The sequence below is a fragment of the Benincasa hispida genome, chromosome 9 (genome assembly GCF_027475165.1).
Source record: "Benincasa hispida cultivar pf3 chromosome 9, pf3_genome.v1.1, whole genome shotgun sequence".
Classification (NCBI taxonomy): domain Eukaryota; kingdom Viridiplantae; phylum Streptophyta; class Magnoliopsida; order Cucurbitales; family Cucurbitaceae; genus Benincasa; species Benincasa hispida.
Genome location: NC_143486.1, coordinates 28,220,559 through 28,234,788, shown reverse-complemented (window position 1 = coordinate 28,234,788; position 14,230 = coordinate 28,220,559). Strand labels below are relative to the sequence as shown.

Below are 14,230 nucleotides of genomic sequence, written 5' to 3'. Positions count from 1 at the left end.
ATTTATGGATATTGTTTAATTTTAATTCAATATTTAAATAGAATATTTTTGTACTTTATTTGAAAAGATGGTTTGACTATTCATCTAATAAACAATCCTTTTAGTAATCTTTTTCACGTAAAATATAATGAAAGAAAATCATTTTTGTCGGATTTCAAAATTGAGATTTATATTTAGCCAGGATTCTTATTATCCTTATTATTCTTTCGAAAAAAAATATGAAATAATTACAAATATAGCCACCATATCTAAATTATTAATAGACATAACATAAAAAATTTATTGATGGAAGAAGTTTAGGTCCAAGTCTTGGAGTCTATTAGCAATAGACTATATGATTGAAAAGAGTCATATATTTTGCTATATTTGTAATTATTTAAAAATGTTACTATACATTTAGTTATAGATTTTGTTGGTATTGCTATAACTTTTAAAATTATTACTGACAGTTGTGCTTTTAGAAAAGTTAACGGTGAAAATAAGTAAAATAGTATTTGATAAATTTTAGCTTAAACTTGAAAAAGTAGGTTAGAGTGTTTGTTAAATAAATACAAAAATCTTATTTGAGATATAATTACTAAATAGATTTATAATCAACTTTTTCTTAAAGTTTTTTTTTGTAATTTAAAATTTTAAAAAATTGTTTAGTATGATAATTTTGGTTTGTTGTAGATTAATTTTTAAATTTAAGGAAAATGTAAGCATGGAATACTTTTTTTTTTTTTAAAAAAAAATGATGCATTTAACTAATTAAAAATAAAAATAGATTTTGTTAGGTGAGAAATAGATAAATATATAAAATAAATTTTCTTTTTAAAGTAAAAATTGAAAACTAAATATAAATTAAAAATTCTATGTAATTTGTGGAGAATCCTTTTAAGTCAACTTGAAATTAACGTGTTTTTAAAAGTGATTTTAACATATTTAATTTAAATTTGTCTTACCAAATGTAAAAAACGGTTAAGATATTTTTTAAGTGACTTTTTACATAGTGTACATAATCTTAAAAGGAATTTCTACATAAAAGCCTAAAGAATAGACACATATTACATTAGGTCTTGAACATTTCATTTTTTTTTGGAAAAAAAATCCTATAGCCTCCTTATTTTCATTAATATCAGTGGTTTTTACAATTTAGCCCTCACCTATGTTATATATATATATATATATATTTATTTATTTCTCTCTCCTCCATGCCTATTCTCTTTTCCCAATAATATATTTTATATATTATCTCCCCATAATTCACACCAATTTCTTCCTCTTCCGTCCCTTTTCTCCTTCCCCCTCCCCCTCTTTTCTCCTTTTCGGAGGTGTAAGTTGTAGGCGTAGACGACAGCGTGGGGCGAATTGATGGCTTGACACGAGATGACACAAACGAATTGGGATGAATCAATAAGAGATGAAGATGGAGGTTTATAAGATGGACTTTTTTTTCCTTTTTTTTTTTTATATATATATATAGTGATATATATGTACTTTTTTTTAGTTTTTGTAGGAAATTTGATATATACTATGGTATATGTATTCGTTTATTTGATACAAACGAGTATTTTTTAATTTAGACTTATTGTATTATGATATATATACTGTGATATAAATGGAATTTATGAAGATTTATATACTGTGGTATATTCCATATATTGGTTTACAATTTATGTCCAACAATGAGTTAATTTCTAATTTATAAACTGTAATATATTTCATATATTGGTCAAAATATTTTCAAATACCTAACCAAATGTTCTAAGGTATATCTAAAATAATCATGAATCCGTCATAATCGATAAAAAAAAATCAAATAAATTAATTTGTGAAAACCAATGTAAATAGAAAATAAAATTTCATTAAATATATTTTTTTCCAAATTGAAAAATAGGAAAAAAATAAAATAAATACATTTTCTCTCTCCAATTGATAAATGAGAAAAACTATATTAAATGTATTTCATTTCTTTATAATAAATATATTTTCTCTCTCCATCATTAAAGTAGCTTCAAAAATAGAAAAAAATATAAAAAAAATATAAAAAAAATATAAATAAATATAAAAAGGGTAAAATTGTCCAAAAATAACACTAAAAGACTTTTTTTTGGGGAAAAAAAATCAAATTTAAGGACCTTCATGAAAACATATGGTCAAAGATAGTTCTAATGTAAAAATCCCATCTAAAAAATATTGTGAGGCCCATTGATAGGAAGTCCAACCCAAAAGGCCTAAACCAATCTTACAAGTGAATTAAGACATAGAGCAGCCATTCATTTGGGAATCTCATCATCTCCTCTTCTTCTATCTCACCCACAAACACAAAACTTTCTAAAAACCAATTACCATCTATTCTGCAACTCCCTCAATCACCATCCCCACTTTTTCCCTTCTCTATTTCTTCCCCCTACTGAGGCCTAAAACTCACTCTTCTTCTCTTTCTTAGCCTCCTCTCTTCCCCCAACTAGTTTTTTAGCTCTTTCCTTTGAATTTCCTATCTGGGTTCCAAACACTTAGTGGTGACATGGGTCTTTTTGCAGCCTTGGCACAAATTGCTGATTGATATGGGGTTCTGGAATTGATTCAGGATCGAGAGCAAGACAGAGCTGAAAGATTTGGTGCACCATCGGGGAAGATAGCAAGAGGTGAATGACAACCCCTTGTGCTAATTTTAGTGATATTCAATCATGAGCTACTCTGTTTTTATGACTTGTAACTTTGGCCAATAATTGTAGAATTGTTTGTTTGGTTTAGTCAAACTTTTGAAATGAAACAAATGTGGGTTTTGACTTATTTTATGATAAAAGGGGTGGGTGGGCGGAATAGTCAAACTTTTGACAGAAAGTAAGGGTAGGGAAGGCTTCAGTTCGTGAGTGAAAAGTAGAACAGAGGAGAAGGAATGTGTTTTGGAAGTACAGATACAAAATTAGACACAAACTGAAAGTAAGGGGGAATATAGGATTTAAACTCAGGATTAAAGAAGAGAAGATATATGGTTGGTAAATTTAAATTGGGTGTGGTAATATATGGTTGAGGAATTTAAATTTGTTAAATATTGTTTCAAATGATCAAAGTATTCTGAATACGGCAGCAACATGGTTATTGAGTATCTAATCCATAGCTTGGTACAGTTCATTTGCACTATCATTTTTAATTATTAATCCACCATTCCGTTCTCTCCAATTTAATATTTTCATCTAATAATTGAAAAGGGATACTTATGTTTCTCTTTCTAAAATGATTTTAATGTTGAGAGGAAATCAGGAGTTCTGTAATGCACTCAGGGAGGAATCCAAATCTCTATTGGGTGCATAAAAATCCTCAGTAAAAAAATGTATTTTTGTCCCAAAATTCGTGTTATGGAGCCAAGGATCTTATTTCTTCAAATCCTGAAGAGTTCATAAGAAAATTAAAAAAAAAAAAAAAAAAAAAAGAAAGACCTACTTTAGTCCCTATAACTTACAGAAAATAAATATGAGAACAAAGATAGAGAGACTGAACAGTGTACATCTTGTTTAAGTTGATGGACCTGGCCAATTTGGTTTGCTTATTTCTGGTTTCAAGCCTATGGGTGACTAATAAGCAAATACACTTGTGACCATTAACTGTTGTGGTAGCACAAGACTTGTAGTTTTATCTTTGTCTGAGACATTATTGTCTCAAATTATTTGGTATCAACGCAGCAGAACGGCACCCACAAATGGGTGTATGAGTCTGAGAGGATGCTGACGACTATTGTTTTGTTGGTTGGAGAGCAGAAACTTTATTTGGTTTGAGAAAAGTTTTGAATAGACCAAAAAGCCTTTGGGAACCAATGCTAGTGCTACGTATTGAAGCGTATGGGTTTCAACTTTGAGTTTTAGCTGTTATCCTCGATTTCCATTGGTTGTACTTGGCTGCAGAAATGTATTGTGTCTAAATGCGGAAGAGTCTGGCTACCTTAGATCAAAATTTGGAGGTCTATACTTAGCTGTAGATGGGAACTTTTTGATGTTAGCCACCGACAGTTTCCTGATCTCCACCTTGAGGACAAGTTGTGAGTTTCAGTGGGGTAATTGTAATACCAAGGCTCACCTTTTAAGTTTCACATCCTCTGATGTAAGGAAGAGGTAAAGGGTGTAAGAGTCGGAAGTGGCATTACTAATAGCAATGTATTTATGATAATATAGGTGGTGATTGGATGAATAAATAGGACATGTTTTGATCTGATTGAGGACCGTTTGTTTTTGGAGGAATATACTTAAAACATAAGCTGATTACAACTGAAGGAAACTTAGTCCTGGCCGTCAAACTCTTAGGGACGGTTCATTTCTTTTGAGTCATAATATCCGCAGCTCATAGTTGTCCTTTTTTTTTCCTCTAGATTTCTAAGCTCATAGCAAAGTGGCTCTGTTTGTTATATCAAATTCTCTACATGTGTTACAGTATATACTTATGGCGATTCACAGTTTGACTGCAATAATTTCTGCTTCAACTGGTCCATGGAAGCCCGGAGGCTTGCTATTCTCTATTCGCATCTCTGCCCAATTAACTTGGGTCGTAGCCCAGCTCCTCTCTTAAATCTTTCCTCTTCGAGCTGTGATTCTGGATCCAAGAGTAAGCATCTAATTTATGATTCCCAAAAGGGGAGTCTGCAAGATGATTGTGTTTTCTGCAGGATTATACGAGGCGAGGCACCTGCTTTTAAGGTACTGGTTTATCCATTTAAACTTTTCATGCTGCTGTTTACTGTTTCCTTTATGAGATATATAGGGGATATTTGAAGCGACCAAAGCTCCTTTAATGCAATATATTCACCTCTTATGACGTACTTATAGTTGAGTGAAGTTTATTGTACAAGTTATGTTTTCTAGTACTATAAACAGCTTGTAGCTTATTTTTGTACTTTGTAAACTAAAGCCTCTAATATTGAAGAGCTAATTACCAACATTTCAAAAGAAAAAGGATTCAATTCTCCTAGCTACATTAGGCAATCTCCTAAGTCAATTAGAGAAATCCAGATTCCTTTCTCATGTTTGATTAAAAAAAATCCTGTTAAATTCAGTTGACAATAATGAGGAATTAGTAGCTAGTTTTATTCTTCATTTTCTTGCACCTAAATTATGTTAACTTTTGCAGCTCTATGAAGATGATAGTTGCCTTTGTATATTAGACACTAGACCACTGAGTAATGGGTAAGGTATCATTCATCTAATACATATTTAAATCGATTGTTACATTGGATAGCTTAAGCTTATTTTTTGTGATGATGTATTTGCGTGATACCATTGTATATGAGTTAGCTTGAATGACCTTTTTCATTAACAATATCTCGAGTATGTGGTGCAGTGCACGAGAGAAAATAATTTTAGTGCTGATAAGTTACATTGGTATCTCAATGACTTGATTTATTTGATCATATTAAAAAATTTCAACTTTTTGGCACACCCCAACGTATTTATCACAGGGTAGATTGCTGAGGGAGATTTAGAGAGCTCCTTTGTATCTCTTTGAGTATAAGTCAGTTTAACTAAAGAATATATACCTGCCAATTTGAGCATAGGCCAGCTGGTTTAAGCATGTACTCTTGATTAAAAGGTTAAAGGTTCGAATCCCCAACTCACTAAATAATATATACCCTAGTTCCTAACATACATTCTGACTTGACAGTTATGTTTCCACTTCTACCTTGTGTAATCATTCATTTTAACTCGATGATATGTTATTGGCATGACTACTAGATAACATCCTTGCATTTACTTTACCCCTTTTATTTTTTTTTTTATCAATTTAAGGAGGTATATGTCTTATCAATTTCGATTTTAGGATACTTTAAAATTGTTTACCTAATCGTGCAAACTACTTTGAATTAAGCTCCACTTGAAACCATCCAAGTCTATCTTCAATTTAACAGATACTCCATTATATAATTGGCCCATTAAATATAAGTTGATGCTTCCTAGTCTAACTAAAATTAATGTTGAATTGGATTGCTTTACCCATTGAAGGCTCTATTTTTTCTTTTCTGTTCCTTCATTGTTTATATTTCATCCAGGCACTCTCTAATTATACCAAAATCTCATTATTCTTCTTTGGAAGCTACACCTCCTTCTGTAAGTAATCATCCACCGATTCTTTCTGTTCTATAGTAATTGTAAAAAACTGGTAAGGCAAATTATTATATATTTCCATGAAATCTGTGTTTTTGTTTGATAACTGATGAGGCAAGCCTTCAATAAACACCAAAGATCACCTCTTATTATAATAATTTTATTAATTTTCTTCAATGTTTCCTAATGGAAATACATGTTGGGGCAAGATACACCTTGAATACATAATTAAAATGTGGCATGGTTGTCTGTTGAGTTGACTTGCTTGAAGTATTTCCTAGATTATCATCATCTTCCTCCACAATTTTCCCACATTATAGATGTTATGTTGTAAGCTTTGCTTTCTCCTAAGATTTTTGTGGCCTCACATGCCTTTATTTTCCCTCATTTGTTTCTGTCAATTTTTCTATGTCATATGTATTTATTTTCTCTATCTTCTATTTACTTACCTAACAGGTGATAGCTGCAATGTGTTCTAAAGTTCCCATCATTAGCAATGCAATCATGAAGTCTACTGGTAGTGGTATGAACTGACATCTATTTGCATCATTGTTTGATTCTGTTTTCTCTCCATTTTCTCAAATTTTCTGTCTTTCATATGATGGCAATTCATGCATGTTTGAAATACATGTGGTTAATCTTGCTGATTAGGGGGGAATAAAAGATGAACTTGATAGGAATGTTATTAAGCGTCCATTAGTAGTTAGTTAGGTGTTTTTAGGGTATTTGGTTACAAATAGAGGGAGTGAGGAAAGGAGAAGTTCAAAATTAGTTTGTTAGGTGAATTAAGGCTTGAGAATGATCTTGATTGTTTATATTTCAATATAGTTTGGTTTTGTTTTAGTTCCTATTAGAACCACACCCACTATTTTCAATCTGTTTTAGTTCCTATTAGAACCACACCCTTTATTTTCAAGCTTGCCCTCAATTTTGTTTAAGAATGGTTCTTTTAACGTAGTTGCATGACTACCATGTGAAAGGGTGGTTTTAGCCAATCATTTGAACTCTTATTAAATGTATAGGAATAAAGTATTGCATTTAGATTTTAAATCACGTAAAAATACCTACCAAACTGGAGGGAATTTTCCTTGCCTAAGGATAATATTCCCCTTTATTTACTTAAAAATTGAAATATATATTCCAAGTAATATATATATTCCTATAAAAAAAGTTATATACTCCAAGGAATAATTTGAGAGACCCCTGCCTCTCTCCTGATTATCAACTGCTATTAGACTACCTTCTCACCACCAAAGAACCTCAATACTTTTTGGAGTCACCCACTTGCTCAAGCATATTTAGACAGATTCTAACTACTTAACAGATGTACCCCTCCCCCACCCCCTCTGATGATGACTTTCGTGACGGTGACGGGTGACCTATCAGGTCTCGAACGAACTGCCTTGATACAAAGTGCTTCATGCGATTCTTTAGACTGAGTCACTTTTATGTGGAACTAATGATGCTAAAATGTCTGTAGTAGTTGGTGGATAATACAATCAATAAATGATGCTTTGGATGAGTTTGTGATGACTTTGGATCGATGAGAAGTTTTTCAAAATATTCATGCTATTTTATTATATAAAACGTGGTCTAACTTTTTTAGCAAAACCTAAAAACACATGAAAGTGCTTTTTAGGGCATCAAAATGAAAGAATAGAAGCACATTAAAAAGAAAAAAAACCAAGTCTGTAAAAAGGAGATTCCCACAAAAGAAAGGGAGTCCAATTGAATAAGTGCATTTTGTGAGTGATTTTAAAATTGTTTGAATCACTTTTATTATATATAAAATCATTCTAAAACATATCTTTAACAACTCAAAATTAATTCAATATTTAATTTTACACTTCTAGTTGCATTCTTTATACTATTTAAATTGATTTTGAATCATTATCATTAAAAACATCCTCCGAATGATTTTAAAAATGACAAAAGTGATTTTAGCCATTTTAGGAACACTCCCAAACATGCCTTAAAATAAGACCTAAAGCCAAACCCCCACAACAAATCACAAATGCCGGTGTGCCATAAAAATCTTCTCCTCTCAAAATGGTAGATGGATGAGGAACCCCTCAATTATTTGCCTCTAGTCCCTATGACGGGCAGACTGAAAGCCAAACCCCTAAAAAAAGGTAACTCCAAACAGCCTGAGCGACGTCAGATTTCCAGAGAATATGATCCGAGCGGCCCTCCAACAAAGAATGCAACAAAACAACTCAACCAAAGAAGGCATTTTTCTTGAAAGCTGATCAAGAGTATTTTCTTTGTTCTCTATTATATTAAAAGCCCCATCTTCATGTAAAGTTGATTTCACCAACTGTTATACAAGTGCCTCAACGTTGTTTGGAAGCCATCTGATGAAAAAACAGTATAGCTCTCTAGATTTCCTATTAAATGCAAGTTACCTCCTTTCTCAGCCTTCTATTTCTAGCGCAGGACCCTTCATTTAGAATGGATATCCTTGTCTATTTCTACTTTTATGTTGCACTGTGGTGCTGGTGATGCTTTTTAGAGTTCTGAAACTGACATCATACCATGAATCTGAAGAAGGAATATGTAATCAGAATTGACGTTGGTGTCTAGTTTTATCTATTTTTTACAATTTTCAATCTTTGGTGGATATTTTTTGCTTCAAGTATGTCTTTGTATTTTTTTCACTTTTCCTCAATTATTCGGTTTCTTATCCATAAAACCAAAAAAATGTAGTAGTTTAACTGACATGAAGAGAAACTTACCTCGTGCAGATTCATTCAACTTATTAGTTAACAATGGTGTGGCCGCTGGTCAAGTTATATTCCATGTAAGCTGTAATAGATCTTTCCTACTCTTTTTCATTCCCCTTGTGGAACAACATAGGTTTCAGTAATAATGCATCAGTAAAAGATCATAAACTTGTGCTGTCGTGCATTTAATCTAAATTTGACTAGCCTTTTAATCTTTTTATTTTTTCCTACACCAAAGGATCCGTGCTATTTTAGAAAACAAGCGTGTGATTTTATAATATTTGGCAATTAACAAACTCGTAGGACTTATATATAGTCGTCGCTACTCTAGTCCAACTCGTGGTTATGCAGACTGGCTTTTAAGTTTCATATTATAAGAGCAAACCTTTGCTAATCTTTGTGTAAGCTTGAAATTTTCAGACTCACATTCACATAATTCCACGCAAGGCGAGGGATTGCTTATGGGCATCTGAGGTATGTTTTACTATACTGGTTGATCTTGTATGATGTACAACTGAATCATCGTCTCGAACACAGACTATAAACATTGAGGTTATGCAGAGTTTGGAGAGAAGAACGCTAAAATTTGATGAGGAGGCATCAAGGCTTGCAAAAAGTATACAAGAAATTTTACACAGCACCAAAGAGAATGATAGTAAGGTTCAAGAATCAAATCTCACTGAAAATTAGTAATGTAATTAGGCTGCTGCTGCAATTTTAGCTTGTATTATTTTGTACCATATTCATGTATGTGAATTACAGTTAATTCTTTTTAAGCACCATACAATTGGATACTTAACAAACAATAAGGCAGGAAAAAGAAAGGTTTGCTTGTTGATCTGGTTGTAAAGTTTACTTGTTGGGTGTGGTGCAAAGTTTATGAGAAAAAGAAGAGAGAATGATAGAATCCCATTGGTTGGGAGAAATTTTATTATTTTCACTTCCTAGATTTGATGATGTAATGTAATTTCAGTTTATACATTCAAGTGAAATGTTTGTCATTTAACAAAACTAGTTCCTACTCATATTTGATACAGTTATGTTTTACTTCATATTGAAACTATCTGAAACTATGTTTAATTAATCTAATATGGATTTAGATTGTTTTTGTTCATGTATGCTTCATGCTTTAGTCTAGTGAGAAGATAACCTACTTTTGTGGATGGAAATGTTGCCAACTTTGATGGGAATAATATCGAAAGCAAATAAGAAAATTAGGACTTGTTTGATATCCTTTCGTTTTTAGTTTTCTGTTTTTAATTTATATGTTTGTTTTTCTGCAATTTCTTTACCATGGTTGTAATGTTGAAGAAAGATTTGAATTCTTAATAAATTCTAAAGACTAAAAGTAAGTGTTTGAAAACTTGATTAGATTTCAAGTAAAATTTTAGAAACTTAATACTAAAAAGGTTAAATTATAGAAAATATTATTCAACTTTGTATTTTGTGTTAAAAAATATTATTGAATTTTTAAAAGTTTAAAAAATGACTTTTAAACTTTCAAAGAATTAAAAAATACTCCTGCTCTAGTTTTAGATGACCATTAAAGTTTTGTTTTAAAAATATCCATGAACTTTCAAAAGTTTAAAAAATATTTCTAAATTAAAAAAATTAAAAAAATGCCTTTAATGGTTAATACCTCATAACAAATTTAACTTTAAATTTTTAATTAAAAAAATTAAAAAATACTCATACTTTATAGTGGTCGATTGGATTGGTTTTTAGTATTATTAAGTTCGAAAAGATTCAATTTTAAAACAAATTATATAGATATTCATTTTTTTTTTATCATATAGATATTCTTGTTTTTTTTCTTAATTATTTGATTATTAGTTTACACCAATTCTCTCAGCAACCAAATTAAAATCAAAATCTCACCCTTAAAACATACCAAAACGATGAATAATCAAATATAAAAATGTATTTGACTATTGACACACACTCAACTATTCACATATAATTTTGTTAGAATATTTAAAATCCCTTGGTGCTTCATTTATTCTCTTTCTTTTTATTATAGTTTTTATACCATCATTGAAGTGTACAATTTTATTTATTTATTTATTTTAGGTAAACAAATGTCAAATAGTTAACAAAAACATGGAGTAAGAGGGTATCAAAGAAGGGAGACCAGGGAGAAACAAGATGGAAAATATAAAGTAAGTCAATATAATGATTTGTGTTCATATAACATTAAGGGTATTTTTAAACTTTTTTAAAATTCAAGGGTATTTTTGAAACTTTAGAAAGTTTAAGGGTATTTTTGACACAAAAATCTAACATTTCCATCCAAAACTAACAATAAAAATATTTTTTAAATTCATTTTGGAAGTAAGGAAAATTTTGAATTTTTGGAAAGTTTAAGGGTTGACACAAAGTACAAAGTTTAGGGTTATGTTATATAATTTAGTGAAAAAAAAAAATCATAGTTTGAAGTAATAGTTGCAGGCTTGATTTTCAAAAATCACAAATAAAAAATAAAATGGTTATTAAACAAAATTTTAATGTTTGTTTGTTTCGCATTGTCAAAGTGAGCACACCTAAACATTAATCGACTAATTGACATATTTATCTATCATGACATCTTGTTCAATCTATATCCCCATATTTCTCTTAGAAAAATTGTTGGCTGTGTTTTTCTTTTTAACTTTTAACTTCAAATGTATGGCAAAAAAAAAAAAAAAAAAAAAAAGAAAGCAAACATAATATTAATCCTAACAAGTTAAAGAGTGAAATGGTGGGATTACATTTTCAGAAAATTAAATAGATATTTTATTTTCATTCTAGTAGGAATAATCTTTTTACTAATTAAGCTACACCTTGACCTTCTTGACTTAACTTACAAATTGTAGAATTATGAAAATTATTGAATTTCAATTCAGCTGGTTTTAAATTATTAGTGTAAGTTGAATTAATTGCATATCAAACTTCCTCCCATTAAGATTTCTAGAAATTTTTAGAAGTTTCTAGGTCCATTATATATACCAAACATATATACATATAATAATAATAGATTAAATATATATTGGTTAAAATATCATTTTGGTCTCTATAAGTTTATCCAATTTTTGTTTATATACTTTCAATTATCCAATTTTAGTCTTCATTCTTTCAGTATATATTAAATTTAATCTTTCAATTTTTTTAATCAAAATTAATTAAATAATAATAGTAATTTTCATGCAAGAAAATAAAGTATCTGAATATGTTTTCAAAATTTATAACAAAAATCCTAGAGATAACATTTTTTTTAAAAAATAAAAATAATAAACTAACATTAGGAACTAAATTTAAGATTTATTGAAAGTATAAGGACTAAAATTGGACAATAGAAAATACAATGACTAAAACAAAACAATCTTCAATATATATGGACCAAAATGATATTTTAACCTAGATTTTTTTCATCTAAATACCCAATTCTAATTAATGTAGACTAACATAAAAAAAAAAAAGATCTCTTCATTTTAATATACACATTATAAAAAGGGTAATTGCAATTGGTAGCATTTTTATGAATAATAATCAAGTGTATAAGATTATTTTAAAAAAATTACATATATAGTCAAGTCTATAAGCGATAGACTCCTAAGTCTATCATAGACTCTTACCACTGATATGGTCTATTACTGATAGACTCTTACTAATAATATGGTTTATCTCTGATAGAATATTTAAATTTGACCATATTTGCAATTTTTGTTTTACATTAAGTTATATCCGTTAATACTTTGGGTTTAATGTCTATATTTACAACTGTCCCTTTAGTCTAAAAAATAAGTTCTAATGAGATTAAAAAAAAAGGTATAATTTAAATTTATTATTTATTACTATCATCTTAACTAGTCGAGTTATACTTAAATTTATCACAAATATTATTCGTATTTTTTAAGTGCAAATTACACATAAAAGTTGAAAGCATCTTTGTATGATATGAAAGAAAACATGAGAGTGAAGGTTTTAGGAAAATCTCATTTTGGACATTTGGGAAGTCCACGTAGGAGTAAGCTATTGGCTAAAAAAGGATGATTGGACACGTGTACAAACTCAATTGGTTAAAAGTAGATAGAGGATATCAAGGAAATGGTTGGCCCTTTATCTAGCTATTGTGTGGTGCCACTCAAAACCCAACAAATAATATTAATCTTTACAAACTCCTTTGATCTCCACTTTCCAAATTGCAATTTTTTTCCCAACTTCTTCTTCTTCTATTTTCCAAGAGCAAATAAATCAAATGGCCGCCGTCACCTCCGCCGCCGTCGCCACCGCGCGCACTTCTCTGGTGCAGAACCGCCCGCTGCCGGCGGCTTCACCTGCCCCATTCCTTCTTGGTGAGTTCCTTTGTTGCTACTTTCTTTTTTCTCTATTTAGATCTTGTGTTTCTAATTGGCTTAATCTTTTATACTCTTATTATAATTCCAAAACTAATCAAGGTTGGGTTGATGTGAGCCTCGGTTTGGTTTTTACTTCTAACAATTCGTTTCTATAAATATCATGCTCAACTTTAAAAACAATTTAGTCTTTATATTTTAAAATTTTAAATAATTAGACGGTGATATTAGAAATTGACTTGACGAATAAAATGAATTGATAATCTTTTGATGATTTTCGTTTACCTAATTGGTTATTTTTTTAATGCATAGATCCTCTTGGATCAAATTTTTAAACAACAATTCAACTTAAATGGTTTAAATCAACATTTAAAAAAGTTAAAAGATAAGTACTAAGAACATGTTGAGCACAAAAAGTACTAGCTAAAGTAACTCGACTTCATAAATTCATTATAGACTGAATGACAACTTGTTAACTCTTTACACCTCGGGTTCCACAACTAAACGGATTCATTTTTTTTCCACAAATACCCTTGAGTATATTTGAACATATAGTTTCTATTGTCACCACTTTGATGTAGGGTTGCCTGCCTTGGGAAAGAAGGGAGGAGTGAGGTGTTCAATGGAAGGAAAGGGAAATGGAGAAGTAGAAAACAAGTCAAGCAACTTGGGGATGGGGGCATCGTTGATAGCTGCGGCGTGTGCTGCGACAATGTCGAGCCCAGCCATGGCTTTGGTGGATGAGAGACTGAGCACTGAAGGGACTGGCCTTCCATTTGGTTTGAGCAACAATCTTCTTGGTTGGATTCTCTTGGGGGTTTTTGGTCTCATTTGGGCATTCTACATTGTTTACACTTCTACTCTCGAAGAGGATGAAGAATCTGGCTTATCTCTTTAAGCCAAACTTTCCCATCTTACTTGCTATTATTATTGCTACTTTTGTTATTGTTGTGGATATTTTGCCTTTGGCTTGAATTGTGGAAGCTTTTGAATTCATATCATCCAAGCCTTTTGTTGGGGTATCAATGTAGAAAGAAGTAAATGTGGTTCATAGCTATTAAGTTTCATTCCTCCAGTATTTTTCGCATTGTTTTGTAACTTA

The 14,230-nt window shown here is 30.6% G+C and overlaps 2 protein-coding genes across 5 annotated transcripts; both read left to right on the top strand.

Moving 5' to 3' along the window:
• The first annotated feature begins 2,196 nt into the window (after positions 1-2,196).
• Positions 2,197-9,633, top strand: HINT3 (histidine triad nucleotide-binding 3). 4 transcript variants are annotated; one of them, XM_090317780.1, is made up of 8 exons: positions 2,197-2,630; positions 4,434-4,673; positions 5,104-5,159; positions 6,020-6,077; positions 6,531-6,597; positions 8,819-8,874; positions 9,218-9,271; positions 9,359-9,633. In XM_090317780.1, the coding sequence occupies exons 2-8, from the start codon at positions 4,467-4,469 to the stop codon at positions 9,485-9,487; spliced, it is 627 nt and encodes a 208-aa protein (XP_090173906.1). In that variant the 5' UTR covers positions 2,197-2,630; positions 4,434-4,466; the 3' UTR covers positions 9,488-9,633. The 4 variants fall into 4 exon arrangements, with proteins under 4 accessions (XP_090173906.1, XP_038896800.1, XP_038896801.1 ...); XM_039040872.2 differs by having other exon boundaries at positions 2,224-2,630; positions 4,411-4,673; XM_039040873.2 differs by having other exon boundaries at positions 2,241-2,630; positions 4,411-4,673; positions 8,819-8,881.
• A 3,329-nt stretch (positions 9,634-12,962) lies between these two features.
• Positions 12,963-14,203, top strand: PSBW (photosystem II reaction center W). Its single transcript, XM_039044299.2, has 2 exons — positions 12,963-13,128; positions 13,710-14,203. The coding sequence occupies exons 1-2, from the start codon at positions 13,032-13,034 to the stop codon at positions 14,024-14,026; spliced, it is 414 nt and encodes a 137-aa protein (XP_038900227.2). The 5' UTR covers positions 12,963-13,031; the 3' UTR covers positions 14,027-14,203.
• Positions 14,204-14,230: the final 27 nt, after the last annotated feature.

Bases quoted from the DNA above. Each gene is read 5' to 3' on its own strand.
- HINT3 (XM_090317780.1), top strand. From the start codon at position 4,467: ATGGAAGCCCGGAGGCTTGCTATTCTCTATTCGCATCTCTGCCCAATT. The intron at 4,674-5,103 runs GTACTGGTTTAT...TAACTTTTGCAG, and splicing joins GCGAGGCACCTGCTTTTAAG to CTCTATGAAGATGATAGTTG. The intron at 8,875-9,217 runs GTAAGCTGTAAT...TGAAATTTTCAG, and splicing joins CTGGTCAAGTTATATTCCAT to ACTCACATTCACATAATTCC.
- PSBW (XM_039044299.2), top strand. From the start codon at position 13,032: ATGGCCGCCGTCACCTCCGCCGCCGTCGCCACCGCGCGCACTTCTCTG. The intron at 13,129-13,709 runs GTGAGTTCCTTT...ACTTTGATGTAG, and splicing joins ACCTGCCCCATTCCTTCTTG to GGTTGCCTGCCTTGGGAAAG.